This window comes from Pseudorasbora parva, chromosome 17, assembly GCF_024679245.1.
Source record: "Pseudorasbora parva isolate DD20220531a chromosome 17, ASM2467924v1, whole genome shotgun sequence".
NCBI classification, from domain to species: Eukaryota; Metazoa; Chordata; class Actinopteri; order Cypriniformes; family Gobionidae; genus Pseudorasbora; species Pseudorasbora parva.
The window spans coordinates 21,572,517-21,598,193 of record NC_090188.1 but is presented as its reverse complement, the minus strand read 5'-3'; the positions used below and the strand labels follow the sequence as shown (position 1 = coordinate 21,598,193).

Here is a 25,677-nt window from a genome sequence, read left to right as displayed (position 1 = left end):
ACAACAACCTCTTACATCTGAAAGTTATATTTCAATGGTAATCGATGAAAATGTATAAACTTATATAGAAGCCAAGCCAATCAAAACCACTGAAAAATCAAAAATTTGAGACTCTCAGGCCAGTTCCAAAATATTGTGACAGCCTGAACAATGTACATTTTTTGTGAATTTTGAGCAAAATAAATGTTTAATTTATTATATATTTAAATTGACAATCAATAAAATTGATACAAATGAGTAATAAATAAATAAATACAAGAATAATCATAAACAACAGCACCAAAGCTGCACAAATTGTCTCATACCTGTAGCTATTAAAAAAGGACTGTTTATTCAATCAATCGACCTATCGACCAATCGACCAATCGATTATCTATCTATCTATCTATCTATCTATCTATCTATCTATCTATCTATCTATCTATCTATCTATCTATCTATCTATCTATCTATCTATCTATCTATCTATCTATCTATCTATCTATCTATCTATCTATCTATCGATCAATCGCCCAATCAATCATAATAAAATGCCAAAACTGTAAAAAGTGTCTGTATATAATTTAAAAATAGACTGTGACGTAGTGCTGTCCACTATTTCACAAACTAAATTCACGTTTTCACTTCATTTCACATGACTCTTTTTATTTCATTCAAGACAAGTCAAGTGTGCTGTGTATCAAGAGATGAACAGGACAAAATGACAGAGTGAAACAGCACACACACACAAACACGCACACATCATACATATATTGCATTTTGTGATTAATGTTTTCAGTCACTTCTTCATGGCTTTCCCAGACACAATCACAAAAGTATAGCCAGGTGCACAGAGGGAGAGGGTGAAAAGTGTATGCAACGAAGTGTCAAACAAAGAAACACTTATTAAAAGGAAAACTTACGATGGCTTGAATGTTCAATAGAAACCTTTTTATCTGTTAGAAAAAAGGCAAAAACAAAGGCAAAAAACAAGAAAGAAAGAATGAACACAAGGATGGATGAACAAAGTTATGAGCATAGATCACAGATGACTGCAATTGAAAGTGGAACAAATAATCAATAAATGCAAATACAACCAAATGAAACATCAAATCATAAACCTGAAATCATAGGTTTATGGCGGGCAGAGCAAAAGTAAATATCTTACAGCTCTCAAGGGATGGTAGAGGAATCATTTGTGAGATGATATATGTATACGTGTGTGTGCGTGTGTGTGTGTGTGTGTGTGTGTGTGTGTGTGTGTGTGTGTGTGTGTGTGTGTGTGTTGCATTATTAATGCTGGAATCTGGGTTGTGCTTCAACTTTAAGCCCAGACAGACCGCACTAAAACTTCCAGTCTGCACTGGGCTCTGGCTGAACAGTGTGTGCATATGTGAGTGTGTGAGCGAGCTATTGATGTTCTCCTGAGAGTATTCAATGCTGTCAACTGTGCTCTTCCAAAACCAGCCCTGGGATGAGCAACTAGTGTCAACATGAATCTAGATCACCGTCACATGGCTGATGTGTTTCTTCACTTGCAAGTATTAAAGTACATTTTCTCGGACTGCCCGAACCTCACCGTTTACCCTCCTGTCCATCTGTGCTCAGAACCCTTTGCCAACTCATTTCTGAGGATGTGAGGACCAGCCTTATTTTAGTACCATTTAAATATCATGATATGTCATGATATGCCAATTTTTTTTAAATGTTCTATTTTCATTTTCATTTGAGTTTAAGTAATTTAGTTGTGTTTTGTCTTTTATTTTCATCAAAAATGTTGCCTCAGCAACTAGCTGAAATAAAATAAGTTATTTTAACAAATAATTTTTTATAGTTTTAATTTTAGTTCACTATAATATCTATTATATACTTATTAGATTAGCAGTCACGTTCCAAAAACATTGACATTTTGTAACTGATGATACTAGGTCATGTGACTTACTGCGAGCACACAATCCCTCTGTGCAGTTCTTGCTCTCCATCATGCTGCCGCTGCAGTGACGTCCTCCATTACGTGGTGGGGGTGCTAGACATTCACGGCTGCGCCAGTGCGTGCACTCCGTCCCACAAGCCGACCACTTGGCCCACTCCGTCCAGCCTCCATCCACTAGAGAGAAAGAAAAAAAAAACAGTTAAGCAGTGGATCATGTGTGAATCTGTTAGTGGGGGGTTATACAAGTGTGTCATGTGAAGTTGTGACAGATGTCAGTCTTCACCTGGACAGAGAGTGGTGCAGGTGACTCTTTGGAATGGTGGGCCATCACAGAAGGCTCCTCCATTGAGAGGTGCTGGATTGGTGCAACTGCGTGTCCGTCGCTGCCAACCTCGCCCACATTGAGCATTGCACTCTGACCACTCTGTCCAGGATGACCAGCCCCCACTCACTGAGGAAGGAAAACCAGGTATATATACACATATCATGAAACATGCAACCTTTACCTTCAGTAACAATAAAAGAAAAAAGACTATAAAATAAAAAGCAGCAATGCAAAAAGAACCACTTTAAGCCATACATCAGGATAAGATGTACAATAGAGTGCAATAATGACCAGATTAATGCATGTTATTCCATGTATTACACATGTGCTTACCAAATTATTGAATACATTTTGTACTGAAATATTGTTATGTACACTCATATTGTTATGTACAATTTTTTTTGAAAAGGAGTCTCTTACGCTCACCAAGGCTGCATTTATTTGATTAACTTTAAATGTTTCAGCATCATTGTTCCAGTCTTCAGTGTCACATAATCCTTCAGGAATCATTCTAATATGCTGATTATTATCAATGTTGGAAAATGTTTTTTTCAGGACTCTTTCACAAGAACAGCATTTATTTAAAATAGAAATATTTTGTGTCTTTACTTTGTTTTGATCAATTTAATGCACCCTTGCTGAATACAAATATAATTTTTTGAATGGTAGTGTATATATTTGAACTATTTGATTGTATGAGAAGAAAAATAACACAATAGACAGTAATCCGAAAGATATCAGAGTAGCACAGTGTAGGTCACAGGTCAAATACAGTTAACGATCATTATAGACTGTAGGACGCTGGAAATTACCAATAAGGATCAAGTATTTCAGAGAGCCGTATAATATTCATAAACATTCTCGTTCTCTTTTAGAGTGGTCATTAGAGAAAGTGGAATCTAGATTCAGTTTGACAGATTCTGTTTAAATGATTCAGATCGCTGCAGGGATTTTGATTGGTCAAGTGGTTACCGTAGACGATGAGTGTGGCGGTGCTGCTGCGTCGCTTAGCGACCACATTTCGAGCAACGCAGGTGTAGTTAGCGGTGTCAGAGAGTCGAGCCTGCTTGATGATTAGGTCATGGTCAATGGTAATTAGAAAGTTAGAATCCAGCCCAGGGTCAATGAGCTCTTCGTTCTTCAGCCAGTCCACCTGTGGCATTATAAAAATAAAAATAAAATCCATTCATTCAGTTTGTAGAAGAATTATGAGTATCTACAGAAAAACTGCACAAAATCATTTGAATAGAAATTAAAACCTACAGGTTTCATTGTAAACATCAAGCAATTAAACATTGTTTGTTTCTGTGTTTGTTACTATGCATTAAACAAACTGAAGAAAACCCCAGATGGAAACTGAGACAATAACAGAAAGGAAAGGAAGGCGAGATGGCACCTCAGCAGGCGGGATGCCCTCTGGTGGACGACACTGCAACAAGACTTCCTGCTCTAGGCGCACCTCCCTGCCAAGTGGCTCCTGCTCAAAGTTCTTCCTTAGGTCTGATAAACACAGAAATATTTTTTTTAAACCAAAAGTGTATGCATTTGTTTAAATTATAAGCAAATAATTATTCATGTGTGTTATGGATTAAAGTAGCACAAGCAAAAATAGTTTTATAGTCAAAATACTTGGTTTCTCTTCAGGTGCTGTCCTCTAAAGGCAGAGTGCCTGCCTAAAAAGGCATGTCACACCGACAGATCACATAAGCTGCTGAACACAAACTCACAGGCGATGCGGACGTAAGCCCGTCGGCTCTTTGTGGTGCCTGCCGAGCTCCAGGCAACACACTGGCACCAATAATCCTCCAGCCCAAACAACTCCTCCACCTGCGTTCGGGAGACTGAGATATCTACTTCTCTCACTACCAGACCTAAGACAGGGAAAAAAGGAAAAGAATACATCAATCAAGTTTCAAACATATGTGTAACTGAGTGTAGTGAAATTGCAAGCTAGCTCCTAGACCAAGCTAGACCAAGATACAATACATTGCATATAATTATAACAATTAATATATATATATATATATATATATATATATATATATATATATATATATATATATATATATATATATATATATATATATAAATTATACTAATATAAAATAAGCTTGAAACGGTGAAACAGTTTCAAGAATTTTATGATTTGGTCTTCCCTCACAGATCTTATAGCCATAGCTGTGACATGCAAGTAGACTATAGAGTACACTAAGTGACCAACAGTATATTGATAAGCACTTCTAACGACTTTGACCATTCCAGTACTGTCAGTGAAGACAAATTACAACATTACAGCACACAAAGACATCATAGAGAATATTAAAGAGTTATAAGCCATGCATGACTCAACAGCTGCAAGGTGAATCACAACATTACACACTTCAATTTGAAGCAAAAAAGTATTCGGAAATTGGACAAAAAGGAAGTAAACTGTTTCTTTAATGAGGGAAAGAACTACAATCCCATGACGCATAATAAATGACATGAACAAACGACAGATAAATATAAAACTATTGATTTAAAGATGTTGATTGCGTTTAAAGGAACAGCATATTATATGTTAAATAACTTTATGAGTTATTGCTCAAAATGATTTCCTCAGTGGAGAAAATGAGTAGAATGTTTATTTCCCGTTGCACTTTATTCTGTACGACAACTTTCTGGAAGAAGTCTGGAAAGGGATATTTTCTATTCTACAGTACACAGAAACTTCAGCAGGTCAAAGTGATTACTGAAATGTCTAACTTCAATATGTCCATAGTTGTTCAATTAAATGTTCACAACACTTATGGATCTTGTGTTCAGATATCCACATACTTTTGGTCTATATGGCAGACTTTACCTGTAATAGGGTCCAGACTCTCCTTGGTCACATGGTCATTCTGGTTCACCCATTCTCCGTTGCATTTGAAGTATATTTGAGTGGCTGGAGCAGCCTTGCAGGAAAGTTTGACAGGTCTGTTCTTCACTATGAAGGCGTCCTCTGGCTCGCTCTGGAATTCCGGCAGTGGTTCAGCCGGAGCAGACGGAAACGAGTCCGGGAGAACTTCGCTGTAATCACTGCCATCTACAAAACGAAGAAGAGAAAGCAGTAAGAACGTGTGTACGGTTTATGTGCATGTGTATTCGCAAGCGGATATCTGTCACAGCAAATGAGTTTAGCCTCAGGGGTAATGGCGAGACAGTCCGTCCCTGACATTTCAGGTGTACTCTAGTAATACAGCATTTGCTCTTCTCCATCCTGGGGAGTCCAAACAGAGCCAAGATGAAGGTGGGGGAGCTTGACCTTCCATTGAAACACCCAGTGATCACACATTATCCCCTGACATTTTCCCAGTGACAGATCCCTCCCAGCACCACAGTACAGAGCTCATCCAGGGGCCAGCGTGTTTCACGGCTCCGCAGCGAGGCCCTGTCACCTCCAACACGACAATGCTGTTAACCTTTCAAGCATTAAACGCTACACAGGCTATTGACTACCAAGTGAAAATGAGGTCTGAAGACACCGGTGCCGAGGGGCAAAATGGGACAGTTGTTGGTTTGCACTTTCTGAGATTTCCAGCAAGCACCTTTCCAAGCGGACATTTTTTTTTTAGGTTTGTCAGCTGTGAAATAGTATTTTTTTGACTAACCTTAATTATAGTGGGGTGATGATGTGCTATAACTTAAAAGCATGTGTTCAGATAGTAAATGTCCTTCCCCCAATTCAATACAAGGTTAATGCACAACATTTGTTTTCATTTCTATTCTTCCCTAGTCTGCAACGTCAAGCCTTAAGGAGTTGTTCTTTCATTGACAGACATAATCACAAATGACAACAGAGGCAATTACAAACAAAAATAAGACTCTGAGGGAGATGACAACTCCCTTTGGTTGTAACAGAGGAGAATTCGGCCATTAAACTGCAAAGACTCTCATGGTTGAAGAAACTGCAAACTGTTTAATTATCACGCACGTACAACTGTCATTTGGCATTGTAATGATACTGATTTGACTAAAATATTTCTGATGGCATAGCTTAGTTTGCTGCAGTGCAAGAACATTATTTAGTTCTCATTCATATCCTGATGCTGGTTTTTGGAGTTGTCTTTCAAACTCCCTCTGCTCGCGATAGGATAGCGCTACTTTTTACTTTTGGTTAGGGCTGTCTGACTGGAAGAGATTGGAAAAGGAGAGCAGTGTGCTTCGCTTCTTTCTGGGCTAGGAATCTATCTGGAATCATTTTTTTTTAAAATTATCTTTACAATTGTTTCTATTTTTATTTGTATACATTATATTATACATATCAGTGATTGGCCTGACCAGAGTTGGGTTTTTTTTTAGCTCGCAAGTCTATGGAGAGTTGCTGGATGACACTCGCTGCAAATTAGATTTGCTGCCGCTAGGGTGCATCTAGATTTCTAGGCTAGTGACCACCTGCAATGGAAGGAATCTGCTGGAATATTGAAAATGATGGACTGGTCCTCTCAAAGTCCGAACCTCAAACCCATCGAGTACATTTGGGGTGAGTTGTAAAATAAACTCGACAGATCTATTGTACATGCAAATATTAAAGTTGACTCACTTCATCTGATATTTGATGGTTAGAGCAAACATCTGCATGTTTCTTGGACATTATATAATGAAATCATGCTTTTGAGGTAAAAAAAATATTTTGAGTATTTTCAGATGTATCAGGTGTTCTAATAATTTTGGCCATATATATATATATATATATATATATATATATATATATATATATATATATATATACAGGAATATATACAGGAATATATACAGTGTGTGTGTGTATATATATATATATATATATATATATATATATATATATATATATATATATATATATATACACACACACACTGTATATATTCCTCGAGATGTACATCAGTTGGTTAATGTGGGTTAAGCGGCCTGGTCAGAATTTAATAAATGGTGAATTGCGAATGTAAAGAAAAAAAATGAAGGGCAGAAATGGAGACCGGATGGGGAGAGGACATCATAACTGCTCTGAAGGCTGACATGCAGGTCAACCGTCTTCATGCACCTCTGTGTTTGATGGAGCAAGCGTGTGTGAGATGGTACAGGGGTCTGGACTTGTCCGCAGACTACAGAGGTGAAAGAGGTGAGGGAAGAGCAAACTGAAAATTGGATTTGGGAGGGTGTTTTCACATACAAAGAGGGAGGAACACTATACAGGTCAGTTCGAAATAGAAAGGGCAAAACAGAAGGAGAATAAGAGAGAAAGTGAAAGAGAGCAAACAAACTAGGTTTTGTTAAAAAATTATATAAAAAGAAATAGTATAAAGTATTATCTAAAAATATCAAATAGTATGACCAAAGTCCAGAAATGCATTATAACAAACATTTAAGACATTACATCTTTAGTCATAGGATGGAGGTGGGTTTTGTGATGATATAGATGAAATGTAAACATAAGTTATGCCATTAAAAGAACAAAAAGGAGGTCTAAGAGACAATATCTTCTATGACAACTTGCCGTGCTGCATATCAAGGCTTAAAAAAAAGACAAAGGTGACAGGTAATGCCATCCACCATGGTGTTCCATGTTTGCAGAGTAAGTATAAACTGTGTGTTTATGAGGCTGTTTAAAAAAGTCAGGTAGCTGTGTTTCATATGGCATGCATACTGCCAATCAACGTATGCTTACTTCAATGGTAATTCCTACTGTGCTGGGTTAGAGGCTACTCTAAAGCAGGAGTTAATTTAGCCCCCACAAAAGGCATTTGGAAAAGAAGGACAAATAAATAAATCTATGACTAACATTTTTCCCTGTTCCTGGGATAAACAAACATGCGTGGGTATTTCCGCCAAGGAACTATGAAAATGTTGCTATGTAAAAGTCCTCTAATATCTCTAGTATTATTTAAGACAGTGTCTTGAGATTTTACTTCACAACACGTGCTGAAATGGATGAAGCCCTGTGTAGTGTTATTGTGTGCGTTACACACAGCGAAATCTAATTTATCACACAGGGAAGGCCACTAGAAGGTCCTAGCAGAAAGTGTCAGTCCAACTTTGTGTCATTAAGTGACAGCTACGTCCTTTCTCCAAGCTCACACCGAGAAGACATTAAGAGACATTCTATCTATCTATCTATCTATCTATCTATCTATCTATCTATCTATCTATCTATCTATCTATCTATCTATCTATCTATCTATCTATCTATCTATCTATCTATCAAAAAAGAATAAAATAAAAAATAAAATAAATGTTTTTATCTATTGATCGGAGTAACAAACGATAAAAGCATTCTTTTGCAATTTTCACAATTATATATTCTCCATGTCATAAAAAAATAAAATAATAATACTTAAACACACAGATTCAATCGTTTCAGCACTTTAACAAATATTGCTCTCCTTTTCAAGAGTTGGATATGTATTGTGCCACTGACTAACTCTGCATCTCTATTTTCTCTCTCGCGTCCCTTTTCTCCTTTCTTCCCTTTGTGTCATTCTCCCCTCCGACAGCTGTCAGCTTGTCTTTTTCAGACTTTGACTTCTCTGTCGATAAGCAATTGTGTTTCTCTTTTTCCACACTACCTCCATATGGCATCGATTGCTACAGAAAATCACCAGTCAAAAACATAGCCTGTCATTCCCTGTCACATACAGAGAGGGAGAGAAAAAAAAATTCTAGACATTTTGTCGAAACAACAAGAGAAGCTGAGAGAATGTGTATGAGATTTCTTCACGTGCATGCGTGCGTGTATGTGTGTGTGTGTGTGTGTGTGTGTGTGTGAATGCAGGATCTTTTGGGTGACAAAGCCTGTGTGAAAGTCAGTGTGAAAGAGACAGAATCAGTGAGACAGAGATACAGACTGAACATATGGCAGGATGTTGGTTTTAGATGCACAGACCAACAAAAATGTAATCTGTCTATCCATCCATACATCCATCGGCTCAATCTATCTACCTATCTATACCTGCCTACCTGTCTGTCTACATCAGAATCAACAAAGCTTTAGTGACATAATTGTTAATAAAAAATATATTTAATTTTAAATATTGAGCAATATAAAAAAAGAAATAAATCTAAATAAATTACAAAAATACATTTATTAAAATACCAAAAATAAATAAATAGATAATGAAAAAACAATTAAAAAAACAAGATTTTCTTTGTTTTTTTGTGTGGGTTTTTTTTTTTTTTTGGATGAGCGATTTGACAAACAAAATCACTGGGATGGACACTAACTTTACAAAGACTGCTCTCAGACTTGGTTTGAAGAGCAGACACGAATACCCATCAGGCATTTTGGCAGCCCACAATTTAGCTGGAATGGTCGTGGCACTCCTAAAAAGAAGGAAGCTCTTAAGAGGCCCCCCGACTGCAGGTCTTTTATCACAGTAATGATAGACAAGACACAGCCAGGACCAAAGCCTCCCAGATCCTGGTCTCTGGGAAGGCAGTAAACATCCACACATATGTGCAAACAACCACACATACTCATGAACACAAAAGCAAGACAGCATCCAAAGTAGAGGCAGCTGCACTTTTGGGATATGTGTGAAACGACTCTGGAGTTACGATTGCAATGGAAGAAAAACAGAAATGCTCAACGGGATGACACACACAGATAACAATGATGTGGCCTAAAATCAGAAATGTTACTGGACATGTCTAGTCTCTCTCACACACAAAAGAACAATGGCAAATCACAAATTACACATAAAGGAATGGTGTTACTCACTCAAAAAGCCACAGAGGGTGTCAGACAGTGTAATTTTGCTAGCTCCATAAAGTCTGCAGTCATGGGAGCCACACTTTATCATTAGCCTACAAGGGCTGTCATTACCGTCCACTTTATATATATATATATATATATATATATATATATATATATATATATATATATATATATATATATATATATATATATATATATATATATATACACACACACACATATTGACTACAGCTTTACCCAACTTTGCAGCTCTCTTAATGATGCTTTTAAAATCTAGAGGTTCAGGGGCCGTATTCACAAAACATTTTATCTTACCACTAAGAGTTCTCCTAAATGGCAGTAAAAGTTCTTAGTTATGAGTTTTCTTTTAAAACCTATTCACAAAGCTGCTGAGAGCAACTTTTGCTAAGGAATAGATTGAGGTCTTAAAGGGTTAGTTCACCCTAAAATGAAATTGATGTCATTAATGACTCACCCTAATGTCGTTCCACACTCGTAAGACCTTGGTTCATCTTCGGAACACAGTTTAAGATATTTTATATTTTAGTCCCAGAGCATATGCCGTCTATGCACACTGTACTGTCCATGTCCAGAAAGCTAATAAAAACATCATCAGAGTAGTCCATCTGTGACATCAGTTGGTTTATTAGAATCTCTTGAAGCATCGAAAATACATTTTCGTCCAAAAATAACAAAAACGATGACTTTATTCAGCATTGTCTTCTCTTCCGTGTTTGTTTTCAAACCTCAAATAAAGATTCAAACGGCCATGAATCAGTGAATCGATCAATGATTTGGATCACCAATGTCATGTGATTTCAGCAGTTTGGATCACGTGTCAAACTGCCAAACTGCTGAAAAAACTTGTGACATTGGCGGTCCGAATGAAGCTGAGAGTAAGGGCGGGGTTGACCTCGTTGCTATGGATGATGTCATCCTCATGCTTACTAACTATGATCAGTGATTGGCTGATAATGGAGGGATCTCTGTCTGTGATTTAATTAATATTTAAATAAATATTTAGTTGAACAAGGGTTCATGTTGCTATATTCAAATAAAAAAATTAAAATAAGAATGTTGCGAAAAAGATTTTTTTATAAACAAAGTTAGTAAGGAGTAATTTAATTTAATCATGTACATCGGTTCCACATGAATCACATGATTGTGAATTCATGTGGATTCATGAATTCAAATAACTTTAACATAATGGAATGAAGTAATTTTTAAGTAACCCAATTGAGTAGTCTCAAAATTATTTTAATATGGCTTAACAACAGTGGTATGCACAGGGAGGCTTGAGACCCTGCTTCTTTAACCAAATCACAAGTTTATATTGTTTATATTTAAAGGGTTCTAATTATTCCAACATAATTAAAGATTAAAGACTATTAAACAATATAAAGTCTCCCCCTTATCTAATTTTGCCCAAAAAGACATAAAATAACACTTAAGTTCAACTTTTTTATACTCTTCTCGTCAAGTCCCAAGCTAAGCATGCTGGGAACTACAGTTTCAGCAAAAATCATGTTGGAGTATTTAATTTGTTCACATTTACCCCAAATAATGTAATCTAGTAGATTGCACATTTTTAGAGAATTACAATTTGTCCAATTTGTCCAATCCAATTTGTAGCGTAGATCGCAAATAATAAGATTAAGTAAATTGGACAATGTGTGTTTTCCTTTTTTTTCTGTGCAGGTAATCTGACATTTTTTTTTTTTTTTTAATTAAAGATACATTAATTATCACTATTGCCTCAATGTTGTAGTGTCTTTGGGAGCATTGCAGTCATTAATTGTTTGTGATTTGGTCTTAGTGACTTAGGAGTCTTGACTACTCCTAGTGTTTCATAGATTTAGGAGCTAGTTTTAGTGCTAAAATGCTTTATGAAATACACTTAGAGCTAAAAAGGACTGACACGCCAATTATTTTTAAGAGTTTCTCCTAAATAGGCAAGTTAGGAGCTACCTTTATCCTTAAGATGATTCGTGAATACAGCCCCTAGACTTCATCACTGCTGAGAATGAACATTTCTCAACAGTAAGACCACAAGTGGTGAAAATGGGTGGTAAAATCCTGCCCACCGAGGCCATAAGTACTAGCATGTCTCAACTCTTCTACCCTAAAGTGTTCTTGACTACTTATCTATCAACATTTTTTATTTATTTCAAGAACAAAATACAGGTTTGGAATGACAAGCGTCAACTGATATTCTTTTCAAACACACATTAAACCACTCAACACCGAACAGTTAGAACTGCAAAAACACTCTACAAATTCGAAAATAATTACCACTTTACAGCAATTTGCATAGCAAACAGCTGGTGTTACTGACTCATCTAAGATTTAACCTTGATATAACCTGAGCTACTCCACCATGTTATGATTCATCTTTACTCAAAACAAAATCCTTCCTGTTCTAGACAAAAATGGCTGATTTACAGACACCTGTTATCACACATCAGTTCAGTTATATTGTATATTAAAGGTAGGGTAGGTAGGACTGATCTAAAACACTTTTGTCCAAATTTGTTTAAACTTTCTTTATATGTCAATACATAATTAAAATGTAAGTTCTCTGAAAAGGAGAGTATAAAAATAGAGTGACTCTAGACTTTTTAATCTGCAATAAACACCGCTCAGTATTTTCGTTCGGGATGAAACAAATGATTGGCTTGGGCGACTGTCACTCTCTCTCGCTACCATGGCGACCACCGCTTTCACTACAGGATCTGCCCACACGCGCGCGCACGTTTGATTTGAGCAGTTCAAGAGGCAAGAAGTCTAGGCAAAATAATGGCAGAGAAAGAGCATTCAAAATTCACAGTGCAGGGTTTTGCAGTCAGGGAAGGCAAACTGCAAAAAAGGAAGACAGTACGAGTAAAGGCAATGCACAGAAAGTCTTTGGATAAAAAAAAGAAATCAAACACGAGTAAATATCTGCGTGGCTTTTCAACGATGGTGAAAACTGAGGGACCTGAAAAACGACTCATTGCTGGCTGTATTTCTGCTGGACAGGTAATCTTTCATTTTGATTATACATTTTTTTGGTTTATGTTTTGATGAAGCATATATCACAAGCACACGTAGCTGCCTAATATAGTTAACATAACATTACTTAGCATATAACTACAATGTTATACACTTAGCCATAAGTAGAGATGATAAATACTCAATATTCTTAGCTCAAGTTGATCGCTGTTGTGTTGAATTTCACAAAATGTATCTTAAAATTCATCTTCATTACAGTATAACTGATGTTATTGGAAAAACATGATGCTACCCATTTTCTTTGCGTTATAAATATAACTAGCTCGTTACCAAATCAAACAAAAATATATTTTAAACTTTACCAGTATCGGCATTCTAACTTGATAGTGAGTACTAAAATACATTATTTGTTTATATTCATACTGATAAAGTTAGATTTTTTATTACATGTGATTGTGACATGATGTCACTACATGCACACTGCTCGTCTGAGGTAAATAATGCGTCTTCCAGCTGAGCGGTCAATGAGGCGCGTTCATGTATTTTAGGGGCGTGGCTTTGGAAAGAGTCCAGAAGGGAGAAGGTGGAGTGAATGGAAATAATGAGCTGTCTTCAAAACAGTTATGAGAGGTCTACAGACACTCAATTTTTATACTTTCTTTTTCAGAGTACTTACATTGGAATTATGTATTGATATATAAAGAAAGTTTAAACAAATTTGGAAAAAAGTTACCTACCCTACCTTTAATGTATCATGATGCCATGTTGCTTAGCAACCGTAATCAGCCTATGGGTAATTTAATGGACGATATTAGTTATAGCTGTAGAATTGTGCTTGTGATTTTGTTATTATTCTCTGTATTCTGAACAGTATTCTGAACATCTATTTGAAATAAAAATCTTTTATAACAAACTCAAGATTATGTGTGATTTACAAAACATGATTTAGCATGTTTACACAATTTTTTGTGTGTGGTCAAAATCACTGTAACGCATGTTTTAGGCAGCTTATGGCTGTATTCATATTTTTGTATCATCCCACTGCATGGCTGAGAGAAGTTCTCTGTCTGTCTCTAGTGAACATAACATGATCATTTGAGTTATTTCTCAGTAATAGCCCAGTTATATCCTGCTGATGATGAGGGTGCTGCATCTCAGGAAGTGACACAGAGTTGAGCTGACAGGAATATTCTCTCAGCATCTCTGCTAACTACAGTAGTCATAGCAGAAATGATCTTATAATGGCTGCATCATTACTGGCACACAATAACCTCTGTCAAACACACACAAATTCATTCAGAGTACAAAATTAATACTTTCAAAGCATCAAATGAGAGTAGTGCTTTAGTGAGTAAATAAAACAGAGTTACCAATGTAAGCGACAAGCTATTAAAAAACATCTGTGTATGTAAAAACATCTGTTGTGATGTGCATCTTCTAACACAATGGAAGATTTACCATAAGAAGCTTATCTAGAAACCTAATACTCTTATTAAGCAAGGATGCATTTAATTAATCAAAAGTGACAGTAAAGACTAACATTTTTTGAAAATATTTGTATTTTCAAATAAATGCTGTTCGTTTGAACTTGCTAGTTTTTAAATAATCCGGAAAATGTACAGAACTGTACAACACAACTGTTTTCAACATTGATAATGATAAAAATTGTGACACTGAAGACTGGAGTAATGATGCTTTGCCATCACCGGAATAAATGACATTTTAAAATATATTAAAATGAAAAACTGTTCTTATTTTAATTCTATAAATTATAATATTTCACAATATTACCGTTAAACAAATTGTTTTGATCAGACAAATGCAGCCAAAACACAACAAAAATCATAATGAATATTCGTAGATTAGTAGATTAGTAGACGTTATTCGTCGAATAATTTCATAGTATACCTACTGGCAGGGGTATTACAAACATCATTTTGGAAAGATACACCTTGTATCGTGTGAAGTTTTTTAAATGTGTGTTTTTTGTGTGTGTGTTGGGGGGGGGGGGCATATTTTTTTTTGAAATATCGGGACACAAAAGTGTATAATGATATGGGTATGACATAGGTATTACAAGGAGAGGGTGAAATATGATGACATTACCCATGTCCCCACTTTTCAGAATGCTTATAAATCATACAGAACGTTTTTTTGAAAATGTAAAAATGCAGACTGTTTCCCGTGATGGGTAGGTTTAGGGGAAGGGGCAGTGTAGGGGGATAGAAAATATGTGTTGTACAGTATAAAAACCATTACGCCATACAAAGTCCCCACATTTGTATGTGTGTGTGTGTGTGTGTTCTAACCCCCACCAACACCACCACCACCACTATCAGGTTCTCCACAATAACACTGTAGTAATAGCAGACACGTTGGACTAAAGGAAGGATAATAAAACATTATCTGGTGCTTGTAGATAATTATGAGTGATTGATATTCCGAGAGTTTACACACACATAATGAGATGGAGCAAGGACAAAAACATGAGCCGGACAGATCTGTCCTACACATTTTTACTATTCCTCCACTATGCTTTTTGTGCTACCAATGAATGTCTTTTATTAACAGTGTAACACATCTGACCATATTTAATTCCAATCTTACGAATTCTGTGTACTTCATTTAAAAGCAAAGAAAAACTCCAGATTCTACCTGAGGGATCAATGGTAAAGAGAAAAGGAGATGGGGGACAGAAGTGCCATGGAGGACCATGAAACAAAACAAGGAAAAGGTGTGAAGAGGAGAGGAGGAAAGGGACAAGATTGAGTGACTGAGAACAGATAAAAAGCACTTGAGACAAGAAGAGAGTGACACTGCTTACTAGAGAGAGCATTTATATAAACACTGAGCGAGTAAGGTGTATATTGACATGTTTCAGCAGTCTATTAGCACATCTAAAATAAAAAAAGTAACAGCAGATCGACAAGGTCACACTGAGTTCACTGCGCACACAAACAAACTGTATGTCGACTTTACTTGCTAAATTGCCATGCACACAGCATAAAGGAGGAGGCAAACCGTGTTTGTAAAAACTGAGTGATGGTAGAGGACGAGAGATACAAACATAAAAAGAACAAAAGCAATCAGCTAATATAAAAGACGCATTTCATCCTGGATGGATTTCCCAGAATGCCCTTTACTCTATCAGTCCCTTTTTTCTCTCTAATCTGAAGCAGAATCAACATTTCTTGTCTAGGACAGTGCAAGCTTGTTATCACTTGGCTTTCTCTCTCTGATACGCACAAATACACACAGCAACATGTAAACACTAGCATGTACAAACACACATGCTTCTACACAAATGAGGTGCGAGATCAAGATCTAAGAATAATGGCTCGGGGAATCATAATGGCAACACAAATGTCACGCCTTTGATTGAATCTAGCATGTTAACAAGCTCTAGTGTGTGACAGGGCTATTTCTGTCCTCTGTGTATGTAAGTATGTGTGTGTGGATTGAGTCTCCAGGGTGGCTGGCAGATTGGCATAGGTGAGGGTTTGTGGAAACAGATATTTGAACTGACAAGAATGCTGCTCTCATCCATTCAGCACATTTTAAGAGCCGCCAGACAAATATGCACGTGTATGCAAGCTCACTTGAGAGATGCATGTTGGTGTGTAAAAAGACACAAAGAACCCATCTCATGGACACATATACATTTGATTATTTGCATTAGAGCTGGGCTTGACTCCACCCCTCCGGTGTAGACACACCCACTCCCCCAGGCTTTATAATTACCACTGAGAGTATGACGAACAGCAGCTGTGGTGTGTCTTTGTTTTTAATAGTTTGTATTCATTCCCAAAAATCCATCACAAAACCCACTTAATGGACCAGACGATCTTAAACGAAATATAGTAAAAATCCAATTTGCCACAAGTTGAAAAAGTGTTCAGTACATTAACCTGGAATGACAGAAGACATTAAAGTTATATTTTCGATAATGAAAACTAACTCAACCAGTGACATGAGTTTGGGTAGGACGTTTGTCAAAGGATCAATGGAAAACAATATTTCAAAATTGCTTTGGATAAAACATTGACTACATTAACATGTACTGTAAACATAAACATATACACATATATATGCATGGGTCTAAATCAGGTGTTCCTGAGTTTCAAGAGTGTCTACGAGAGTGTGACATTCCATGGAAATGGCATGAAGATGGAGAGCCTATCAGTGTTCTTCTTCTTGTGCTGCTGACTCTGTATTGGGGCGCAGCTAGAGGGCGCCGCCCCCCACTGAGCCCATTTATCAGCCACCATCAATAACTGCCCCATTCCGCAGAACCCCCTCTGTAAACCTCTCTCCCCCAACACCACCTACTGCATGGGAACAGACAGAGAACCCCCAAACCATCAATCACACCCAGACAAATATCAGGGAGAGAAAGAAAGTGAGATCAATTGAGGGATTTTTAGTCATGCGAAAGTGGCCACTGAAACAAGCTGGTCTTAACATCAAAGTAAAGTGATGGCACTTCATGGGTGTGCATGTTATGTTGTGTGTAGCTGCGAGAATGCAAGGTGGCACATGTGTATGGCTGGTTGCCATGACGTTCAGTCACATGGACTCAGTGATCTCCCTGAGGAGCTTTAGTTGAAACACAGATCTCTATGGAACAGCACAGCGCTGATTTCAACATCATCATCCTCTCTTTTCTTTCTTTCCTTTTCTCCAGAGGACTTCGTTTTCAAGAGTCCTTTTCCAAAAGACAGAAGCACAAAGGATATTTCAATGTCATAGAGAAGCTTTTTATCTGGAGTCAAAAAGAGCGCCATAACCACTTTTGTTTCTCTAGTTTTGGACATTTTTGATTTCATGCAAAATACAAAAACTATTTTTGGCTATCTATTGCTGTCAAAAAAGTGGTCTTTTCTTCTGACGAAATGGTCTTTTCTTCTTCTTCAATTAAGGTGTCTTTGAGCATGTAAAATCACAATTTGATCATGTTGTGAACTAATTAATACCATAAAGCAACTTGAACTTAGCATACACAACTAAAAATTATCATTCAAATCTATTAATTTACAAAAAATGTGTTAATATATATATATATATATATATATATATATATATATATATATATATACATATATATATATATATATATATATATATATATACACACACACACACACACACAAAATAAAACATGGCCCTTTTCTAAGCGGGTTTAAAAGGATAACTATAATGTATGGCAGAATAGCGCTTTTGAGAGTACTTCGACTCGGCGCAGTAAAAAGTCACGCCTGAAAAATCCTCTCCTCCTATTGACGGAAGTGAGAGAGTGAGGGGGAGATTTGAGGGATGATTTTTTAGCCGTGACTTTTTACTGCGGTGAGTTGAAGTACTCTCAGAAGTGCTATTCCGCCATACATTATAACTATCCTTTTAAACCCACTTAGAAAAGTGCCACGTTTTATTTTGTGTCACCATAATTGATCGTTCAACTATTCGTGTAACTGTATTTAAATAGGGAAAACATGGAGGTGTTTGGTCACTTCTAACTTGATCTCTGTTTGGTACCATAGTGAATGAACAGGGCTTAGTGGGCTAAGCTTAATGCTATCAAAATGTCACCGCACGTCAGAGCGATTAAGTGCATGCACTGAGATGAGAAAGGTATGTATCAGCTCGTTTTAGTTAAGGGAATAACATAGTTTAATATGAAAAAGCGGTGGAGTATCCCTTTAATTGTCTCCATAATTATAATATGTTCTAGGGATTAACTCAACTGAGGATTAGGCCATTTTACTTCAACGGAGAGTATGTAGAGAGATCCTTCGCTGCACCTTTACCCCAACACATACCCCACCCCCTTCCTCTGGTTGAGTTGTGGAGCCAGGCTGCTTTAAATGGGTGTAATTAGATGAGAAGATGAGCAGCATTCCTTCCTAAGGGCAGGGTGATTACAGGCCCTCTCTAGACTCCCTACAATTACCCACTCTATTCCAAACACACACACACACACACACACACACACACACACACACACACACACACACACACACACACACACACACACACACACACACACACACACACACACACACACACACACACACACACACACACACACACACACACACACACAGGAATGTTCTCTCCCTTCAACAAACTACTCCACCTGATTACCACTCAGTGGAAGGACATACAGAGGACAAGGCACACACACTGAGTCAAGCACTCCAAACCTAAAATCCCAATTTTAGGGAGGTGAAGTGATCAGTCTGACCTCTGACACAAGCCTCAGGCAGTGATGGGGTAATGCCTAACATTTCAGTAACACCCCCTAATGTGGACCCTCTCAAAACTCCTCCTCACCTTCATCTTAACCCATAGACACAGACTCTTTGTCTTTCTTTCAGTGTATCATATCACAGAGAGTGTGGTAATTATAGAAAATGGCATGCTGAGAGAATCTCACTTGTTGTGGATTATAACGAAGACCAACCTGTGAGTCATTCAGTGTTATTCTGCACTGAAAAGAGTCAAAGACTAAACATTACTTTTGAAACCTTTGAAACATTCATAAATGGATACTCAGGTGTATCAGTTAGATCCATAGATCACAGATCCAATAATTCCTTTACACAAAATTAAGAAGCAAAACCAGGAAAAAGCAAACATAAAAGACGAACATGGTGCATTCCATTAGGTCGCATTAGACTAATTTTCTGATTCAGAGCCAGTGGCATGTGGATTGTTAAAATCTGCAAAAATAATAACTACAGTAATATAGCTCTGTATACGGAAAACTCCTCCAAAAATATGGTGATTATAGACAAACAAATTTGGTTTTGGTATTTTTAGTTTAGGGCATAAACAAAAATGGTAAAGTTAGAATGGGTAATTTGTAAACTTTAAAATTAGTCCATGCATTAACAATTAGCCATTCATGCAGAATGTAGAAACAGACTTGAGACAAAGAGCTGTCATTCACAAAACATTTCCAAGTAGCTACAGGCGGCCACCTGATTAAAAATAAAATTCTCACCTTAGAAAAAACAAAAAAATATGTTAAATGCAACAGCACTGTGTTCATTTAATGAGCATTTGCCTAGTTGGGTGTGAGAGTGAACGTGTGTGAACTGCTGTATCATCAGAATACCAGTGTTGCCTTTGAGAGTTTGTGGCTTTGGCACATGTAACGAGGGGAAGGAGAAAGGAGGGAGGAGAGGAAGGAGGGAGGAGGGCAAGGAGGGAGGAAAGAAAGAAAGAAAGACCCCAATACAAAAAAACAAGAAATGAAAGAGCAAACATCAGTGTGCTAGTGTGACATTGGTAGTGTATCTGTGGCAAGGTTCTCCAGAGAGGGATACGATTAGATGAACCTTTCGTAATAACATTCGAGACTCGAGAGAAGACGGTAAAAAGATAAGGAGAAAAGACTGAGGAAACAAAGACCATGAGATAGAGGGGAAGGGGAATTTACTCTTGAAATCACGGGAGAACATGAAAATGTGCAGCGGCTAATCCTAAGAAAGAAAGTCAGAAGCCTGAAATTAAAGACATAGTTTGGAGACCATGCTGAGAAAGAGGTCGATTGTTTAAGTACCCAAGGAAAAAGGGGAACAGCGGAGACAGAATAAGGCAGTCTGTTGACGAGGAGGAGGACAGAACCAGGAAGAGGGAGGGAACGAAAACATGTGTGCCGTGTCCAAGTAACCATGGGAAAGGCTGGAGCATGGAAAGAAAGAGCAAGAGGCGAGACAGAAAGAGAAAGCAAGAGGAAAATAAAGAGACAAGGTATTAACCCAATTCTCTGGATGAGTTTAATGCAGCCAGAGGTATGTTGGGCCGCTGTTGTCTCTGGCTCTGAGCTGTCCTCAAGAAATTTGTTGTGACAGCCCGGCATCTCTTGACAAAATGCTTTAGCAATGCTGCACCGCTGTCATGTTAATGAATATGTGTGAAGATGTGCGAAACCGGCAACCAGTTGACATTGCGATGGACTAACACATATCGGTATATGCACAGATGCACAGCGGTAAGAAAAGATAGCCGACTGAAGCTCACTGATGAGCCGACACGATGCTGTATCACTCTCATATCCCACGTGCATAACAGATGCTGAAAGACTGGCATGATCACTCATGCCCGTGAATGGATGGGATGTGATATATTGGCTGTAAACAGCCAGACACACACAGACATTCACACATACACACGGACGAGCATGCAAGCAGGGGGATTGGCGTCACTCGGCTCTGTCATTGCGTCCCCTTGCATCAGAGTGCTCCCCTGGTGCTCGCTCAGGCAAGAACAGGTACAAAAAGCACCAATGGCGCTCCTCGCTGAAACACTACACACGCACACACACAGTTAAGATGGAAAGAAGCTTCGGGTTGGAGCCAGAGGATGAAATCTGCAGACAGACACAAAGTTTACTTAAGAAGAAAGATAGATACATTTGATAGAGTAAGCAAGGAGGAAGGTAAAATTGGATCGGTTCATCAATCCCCTGACCCTACATTGGCTTTGGCTAAGTGAATGTGTCTTGTGCTTAGATTAGCAAAGCTTAATGCTGTTTGCATCCTTTATCTACCCTGCGTTTTTGCTCTTTCCTACTGATTTTATTTTACCTCCACCATGCTGCTATCCATCTTATAGATTTAACTTATTTAACCTTTAACCTCCAAACCCCTTATAACCTCTCATTTTCCCTTGCACTCACCTTGTAGGTAGACAGCAGAGGATTCCTGTCCTCCATGTCCATTAAAACAACAGTAAAAAAGCTCTTAAAAGCTATAATGCCTTTCACTCACATTACTGGTTGTTTTCCCAGTCTAGTGACTCAGCACTTCGATTTAAATTATTCAAAAACAGCAACTGGCATGCTGATGATATTTTTTACTATGAGCAGACATGAGCGAGCGTGAACATGTTTTGGAGTAGCTATATAACAGGTTATTTGAAATGTAAGATCCGAATGAAAATTTACACAGTCAATAGAAATGGTTATCCAAATTTGTCTGACGTTTTTCAGATAGAAAAAAATGCTGTAGTATTATCCATTTCAGATATATCCACCTGTAAATGGCCCATATACAAGACAAATTAGAAATGCACAATTTGTGCAAATATAAAATAAAAGATATCTTCATTTTCATATGATCCTTTATCTTATATGGAAAACCACACACAGCCCTTTGTTGGCAATAGCCAGATTACAAACATTTCTCATTACAAGTTTGGGAAGATGGCCGTTGAAAATGCAACCCCAACTCACAGTGGACAGATGGAGTCCATGTGGAGCAGCATTTGATTTAAACCAAGCCGCTCTAAAACACTGGATCATGAGCTGCATACTTGTATGAGACCAATGAACAGAGCCGTGCTTCACTCTGAAACAGGCAGTGCATATATATTTAATTAAATCACAGATTCATCACTGTAGATGGACAGTTAGACAGTACAGACAGTAGCCTCTAAATGGGTGTTTCTTGGCCAGAATAAACTGCATGTGGACTAGATTTTATGCTAAAAATCAAAGTCTGACTAAATTTGAACTTGAGGGAAAATATGGGAACCTCTGATGACTGAAGAATATGCTGGATCTGTAATCAGCTTCCAAATCTTCACAGAACGTCAGTCATTTGATGTGTCATGACTGATCCAATTCCTCTGACTAACTATGGCAGCCTGGTTTGATCAATTTAGTTTGAAACTTATAATGCATTATTAATTGAAAAGGCATTATCAGGGGTCCTGTCAAATGAAAGCCCTCTGCTTGACGTACAAACTGCAGGTTGTGTGAAATCACAGCTGCACTGCAGTGATGGACGGATAGTGACAGTGTGTGACTGGGAGCTGTGGTCAAGAAAGACTGGTCCTGTCACATGTCCAGAGCCCTGGGCTTGAATGTTTTCCTCTCTGATGCCGAGACAGAGCGACTAGCGTGACAAGCCCTGCTATGACGATAACAAGCAATGACGTCCCTTGTCTCTTTCTCGTCTCCTTTAGCTGCTCTTCCCTCCTTCTCTGTGTCTTTTCCCACTCTTTTTCTGTAAAGTCTCTGTAACAGTGCCAGTGCTATGGAGTGCAAAGAGGACGCAGACGCATACCTGCATCAGTTCAAACAATCCTGCTGTGTTACCACAACCCAGTAAGATTGATCCATTATTAGTCTGTCGAATTGTAAAGGTATTTTTGTTGTGTTTGCAAACAGGGCAATAAAACTTGAAGAAAACTACACGGTAAAAAATTATTTAAAAAAAAAGTTACCTGGTTGCCTTAAAATTTTGAGTTCATTGAAATTAAAATTTTGAGTTAATACAATGAACATTTTTTGAGATTCGACAACCTTTATTAAAAGATTATTAAAAGATTTTGTAAGCATATTGGGTAATTATGTGTGTGTGTTATTTCTGATGACACAGTGAAACATGCCAAATAGTGCTATTTTCATGATTTATGACATTTTTTATGTGGTTCAGATACAAAAATATTTTGAGTTTCTATTTATTAAACTAATTTCCTTCATTGTATCAACTCAAATTTTTAATTTCAATAAACTCAAAATTTTAAGGCAACCAGGTTACTTACTTTTTTAAGTTAAACCAACAAAAACCACCACAAATTTTTTACAGAGTATAAGTTGGCATTCCCATTCATCTCAACATCTCAATTTTACACTATTAAGAATCCTTCTGGAAAAATAATGTGCATCACGGTTTTTACACAGAAGACTGGCATAATGGCTGCTGTTATTATTATTAAACAAATGAGCGTTAACTGAAATAAATATTTTAAAATAATGTAAACTTATTTTTTCAGAGGGGTGCCACCGCAATACATTTTTGTTTAGTTTGACTACTAAAATTACTAAAATACTAGCATGGATGCCAGCCAAACTTAGCCCCGCCCAGAACATTTTTAAGTCGGGCGGTTCGGTCTGGACTCGATCCATAGGGGAGTATTTATCCCCGAACAGAAACTGTTTGGACCAATGAAACCATCAAAGCGGGCTTTAGACGATGACGGACAGATGATCAACAGTAACGTAATCATGCACGTCATCAAAGGGGCTTGGATTATATTTGTTTGAATCCCAAACGGAGAGCTTGCTTGTATATGCATTCACCTTCACTATTTCTCTCAAACATGATGATCATGTTGGGTAAGTACTCTGTGTATCATAAAATGATTTTATTTTTTTATAACACCGGCAAAGATCGTTTATTCCAGCGCGTGCAGACAGGGTTGCCAAGTTTTTACAACAAAACCCGCCAACTACTAGCCCTAAACAATAGCTTCTCGGGCGGGTTATCCGGGAAAAATGGTGTTTGGGGGGTAAAATGTGTGTTATTTTGGCAAGGTTGCCTGCTAAAATTTGCACTCATGGGACTATATATCACATAATAGTCACTTAAACCCGCGGACATAGAAAACAACCCGCGCGCGGAAAAAAACAGACTTGCCAACACAGTTGAGCAGTTGAGCTCTGTTGACATTTGACAACTAACGTAATGCATCGCTTCGTTGCTCTTATTGGTTGTAGGTCTATCCAATTGAGGTCTTTCCTGGTTCGGTTGAAAAACGCCCCATAATCACAGCCCAATGGAGCAGTTTCAGACTCAGATTAAAAAATAATATAGTTATTTAAAAAGGACAAAACCACAAAATTACTAAAACTTTAAATTAAAGCTTTGCGAAATTTCAGCTTCGCCATTACAGGAATAAATGACACTTTAAATTGATAAATCAATTAAATCATCTCAACCCCAATCTTATGTTTTAGTTTTTTTCTTAGCAGCCAGGTGGTTTAGATGGTGTAGTTATAGTATGACATCTACCAACAGGGTAAATTAGGTCATACTAACCAGCCAAACCATGACCCTTTGGTATTTAGATCACAGGAATATTAGAGTTTCTATATTTGTTTGCAAAGTTTTTTTACACGTATGCATCTTTTTACCATTCCACTCAGTGTGCATCCTAGCTGCTTTGACATATCTCATGTTGTCTCTGGGTCAGCTGTTGGTATGCAGCAGTGTTCTGAAAGAACGACTGCATAAGGACACTGTCTCCAGAGCAGAGAGGGGTGGAATGGGTCTGATTATTGCAGAGCTTTCCGTGGTCCCTCACTGCATGCAGGCAAGCCCAGAGCTATGTGGCTCCCATTAGGATGATAAAGAGACCTCTCATCAGCTCAGTCCCTCTGGCCAAAAGCTGACATAAGATTTACCTTCAAAAGTGCTTCGTATAAGCCAAACAGCCTGCCGAGTGACTGAACAGACGGAGATAGAGAGGGGGAAAAAAGACAGAAAGGCTGTGGACTGTACCTCGTGGCCATATTTATTATATTTCTAAGCTTGTAGACTAGATTTCTAAGGCTGGAGTGTAATCGAGGAGCCTTCATAGTACAACAGCACTACGGCCAGGGTTTAAAATGTAGAGGGTAAATCAATAGAAAGACAGGAAGACAGATGGATGAGGAGATGCTGTGTGGACAGATAGAGTGAAATAATGAGGAAAAGGTAAGAGAAAAATGATGTAGGTTGAGTCTGACCTGCATAAGAGAGAATAATATTGATTATTACTAAATTGGAGCAGGCTAGACCAAGAGCGCAAAGTTTTAAAGGAGTAAAAAGACTAGCCTGAACATAGACTTAAAGAGAACATAGACTAAAGAAACCTGTATAACTAAATTTATTTTGTGGAATGCAGCATTCATTTCCATGCAATCACTATGACTGCAATTACTGCAGTTTTTAATACATTACT

General features: G+C 37.6%; 1 protein-coding gene across 4 annotated transcripts in view; it reads right to left on the bottom strand.

The window, feature by feature from the left end:
* unc5b (unc-5 netrin receptor B) overlaps positions 1-25,677 on the bottom strand; it is a 63,119-nt gene that overhangs the window by 9,159 nt on the left and 28,283 nt on the right. For 3 of the 4 annotated variants that reach the window (XM_067421570.1, XM_067421569.1, XM_067421568.1), the window contains 7 exons: positions 5,080-5,304; positions 3,965-4,108; positions 3,634-3,737; positions 3,210-3,390; positions 2,196-2,363; positions 1,922-2,086; positions 903-935 (listed from right to left, as the gene is read on the bottom strand). In XM_067421570.1, the coding sequence (XP_067277671.1) occupies positions 903-935; positions 1,922-2,086; positions 2,196-2,363; positions 3,210-3,390; positions 3,634-3,737; positions 3,965-4,108; positions 5,080-5,304 (1,020 nt within the window). The remainder of the gene's footprint in view (positions 1-902; positions 936-1,921; positions 2,087-2,195; positions 2,364-3,209; positions 3,391-3,633; positions 3,738-3,964; positions 4,109-5,079; positions 5,305-25,677) is intronic. The other variant, XM_067421571.1, reaches the window with a different exon arrangement.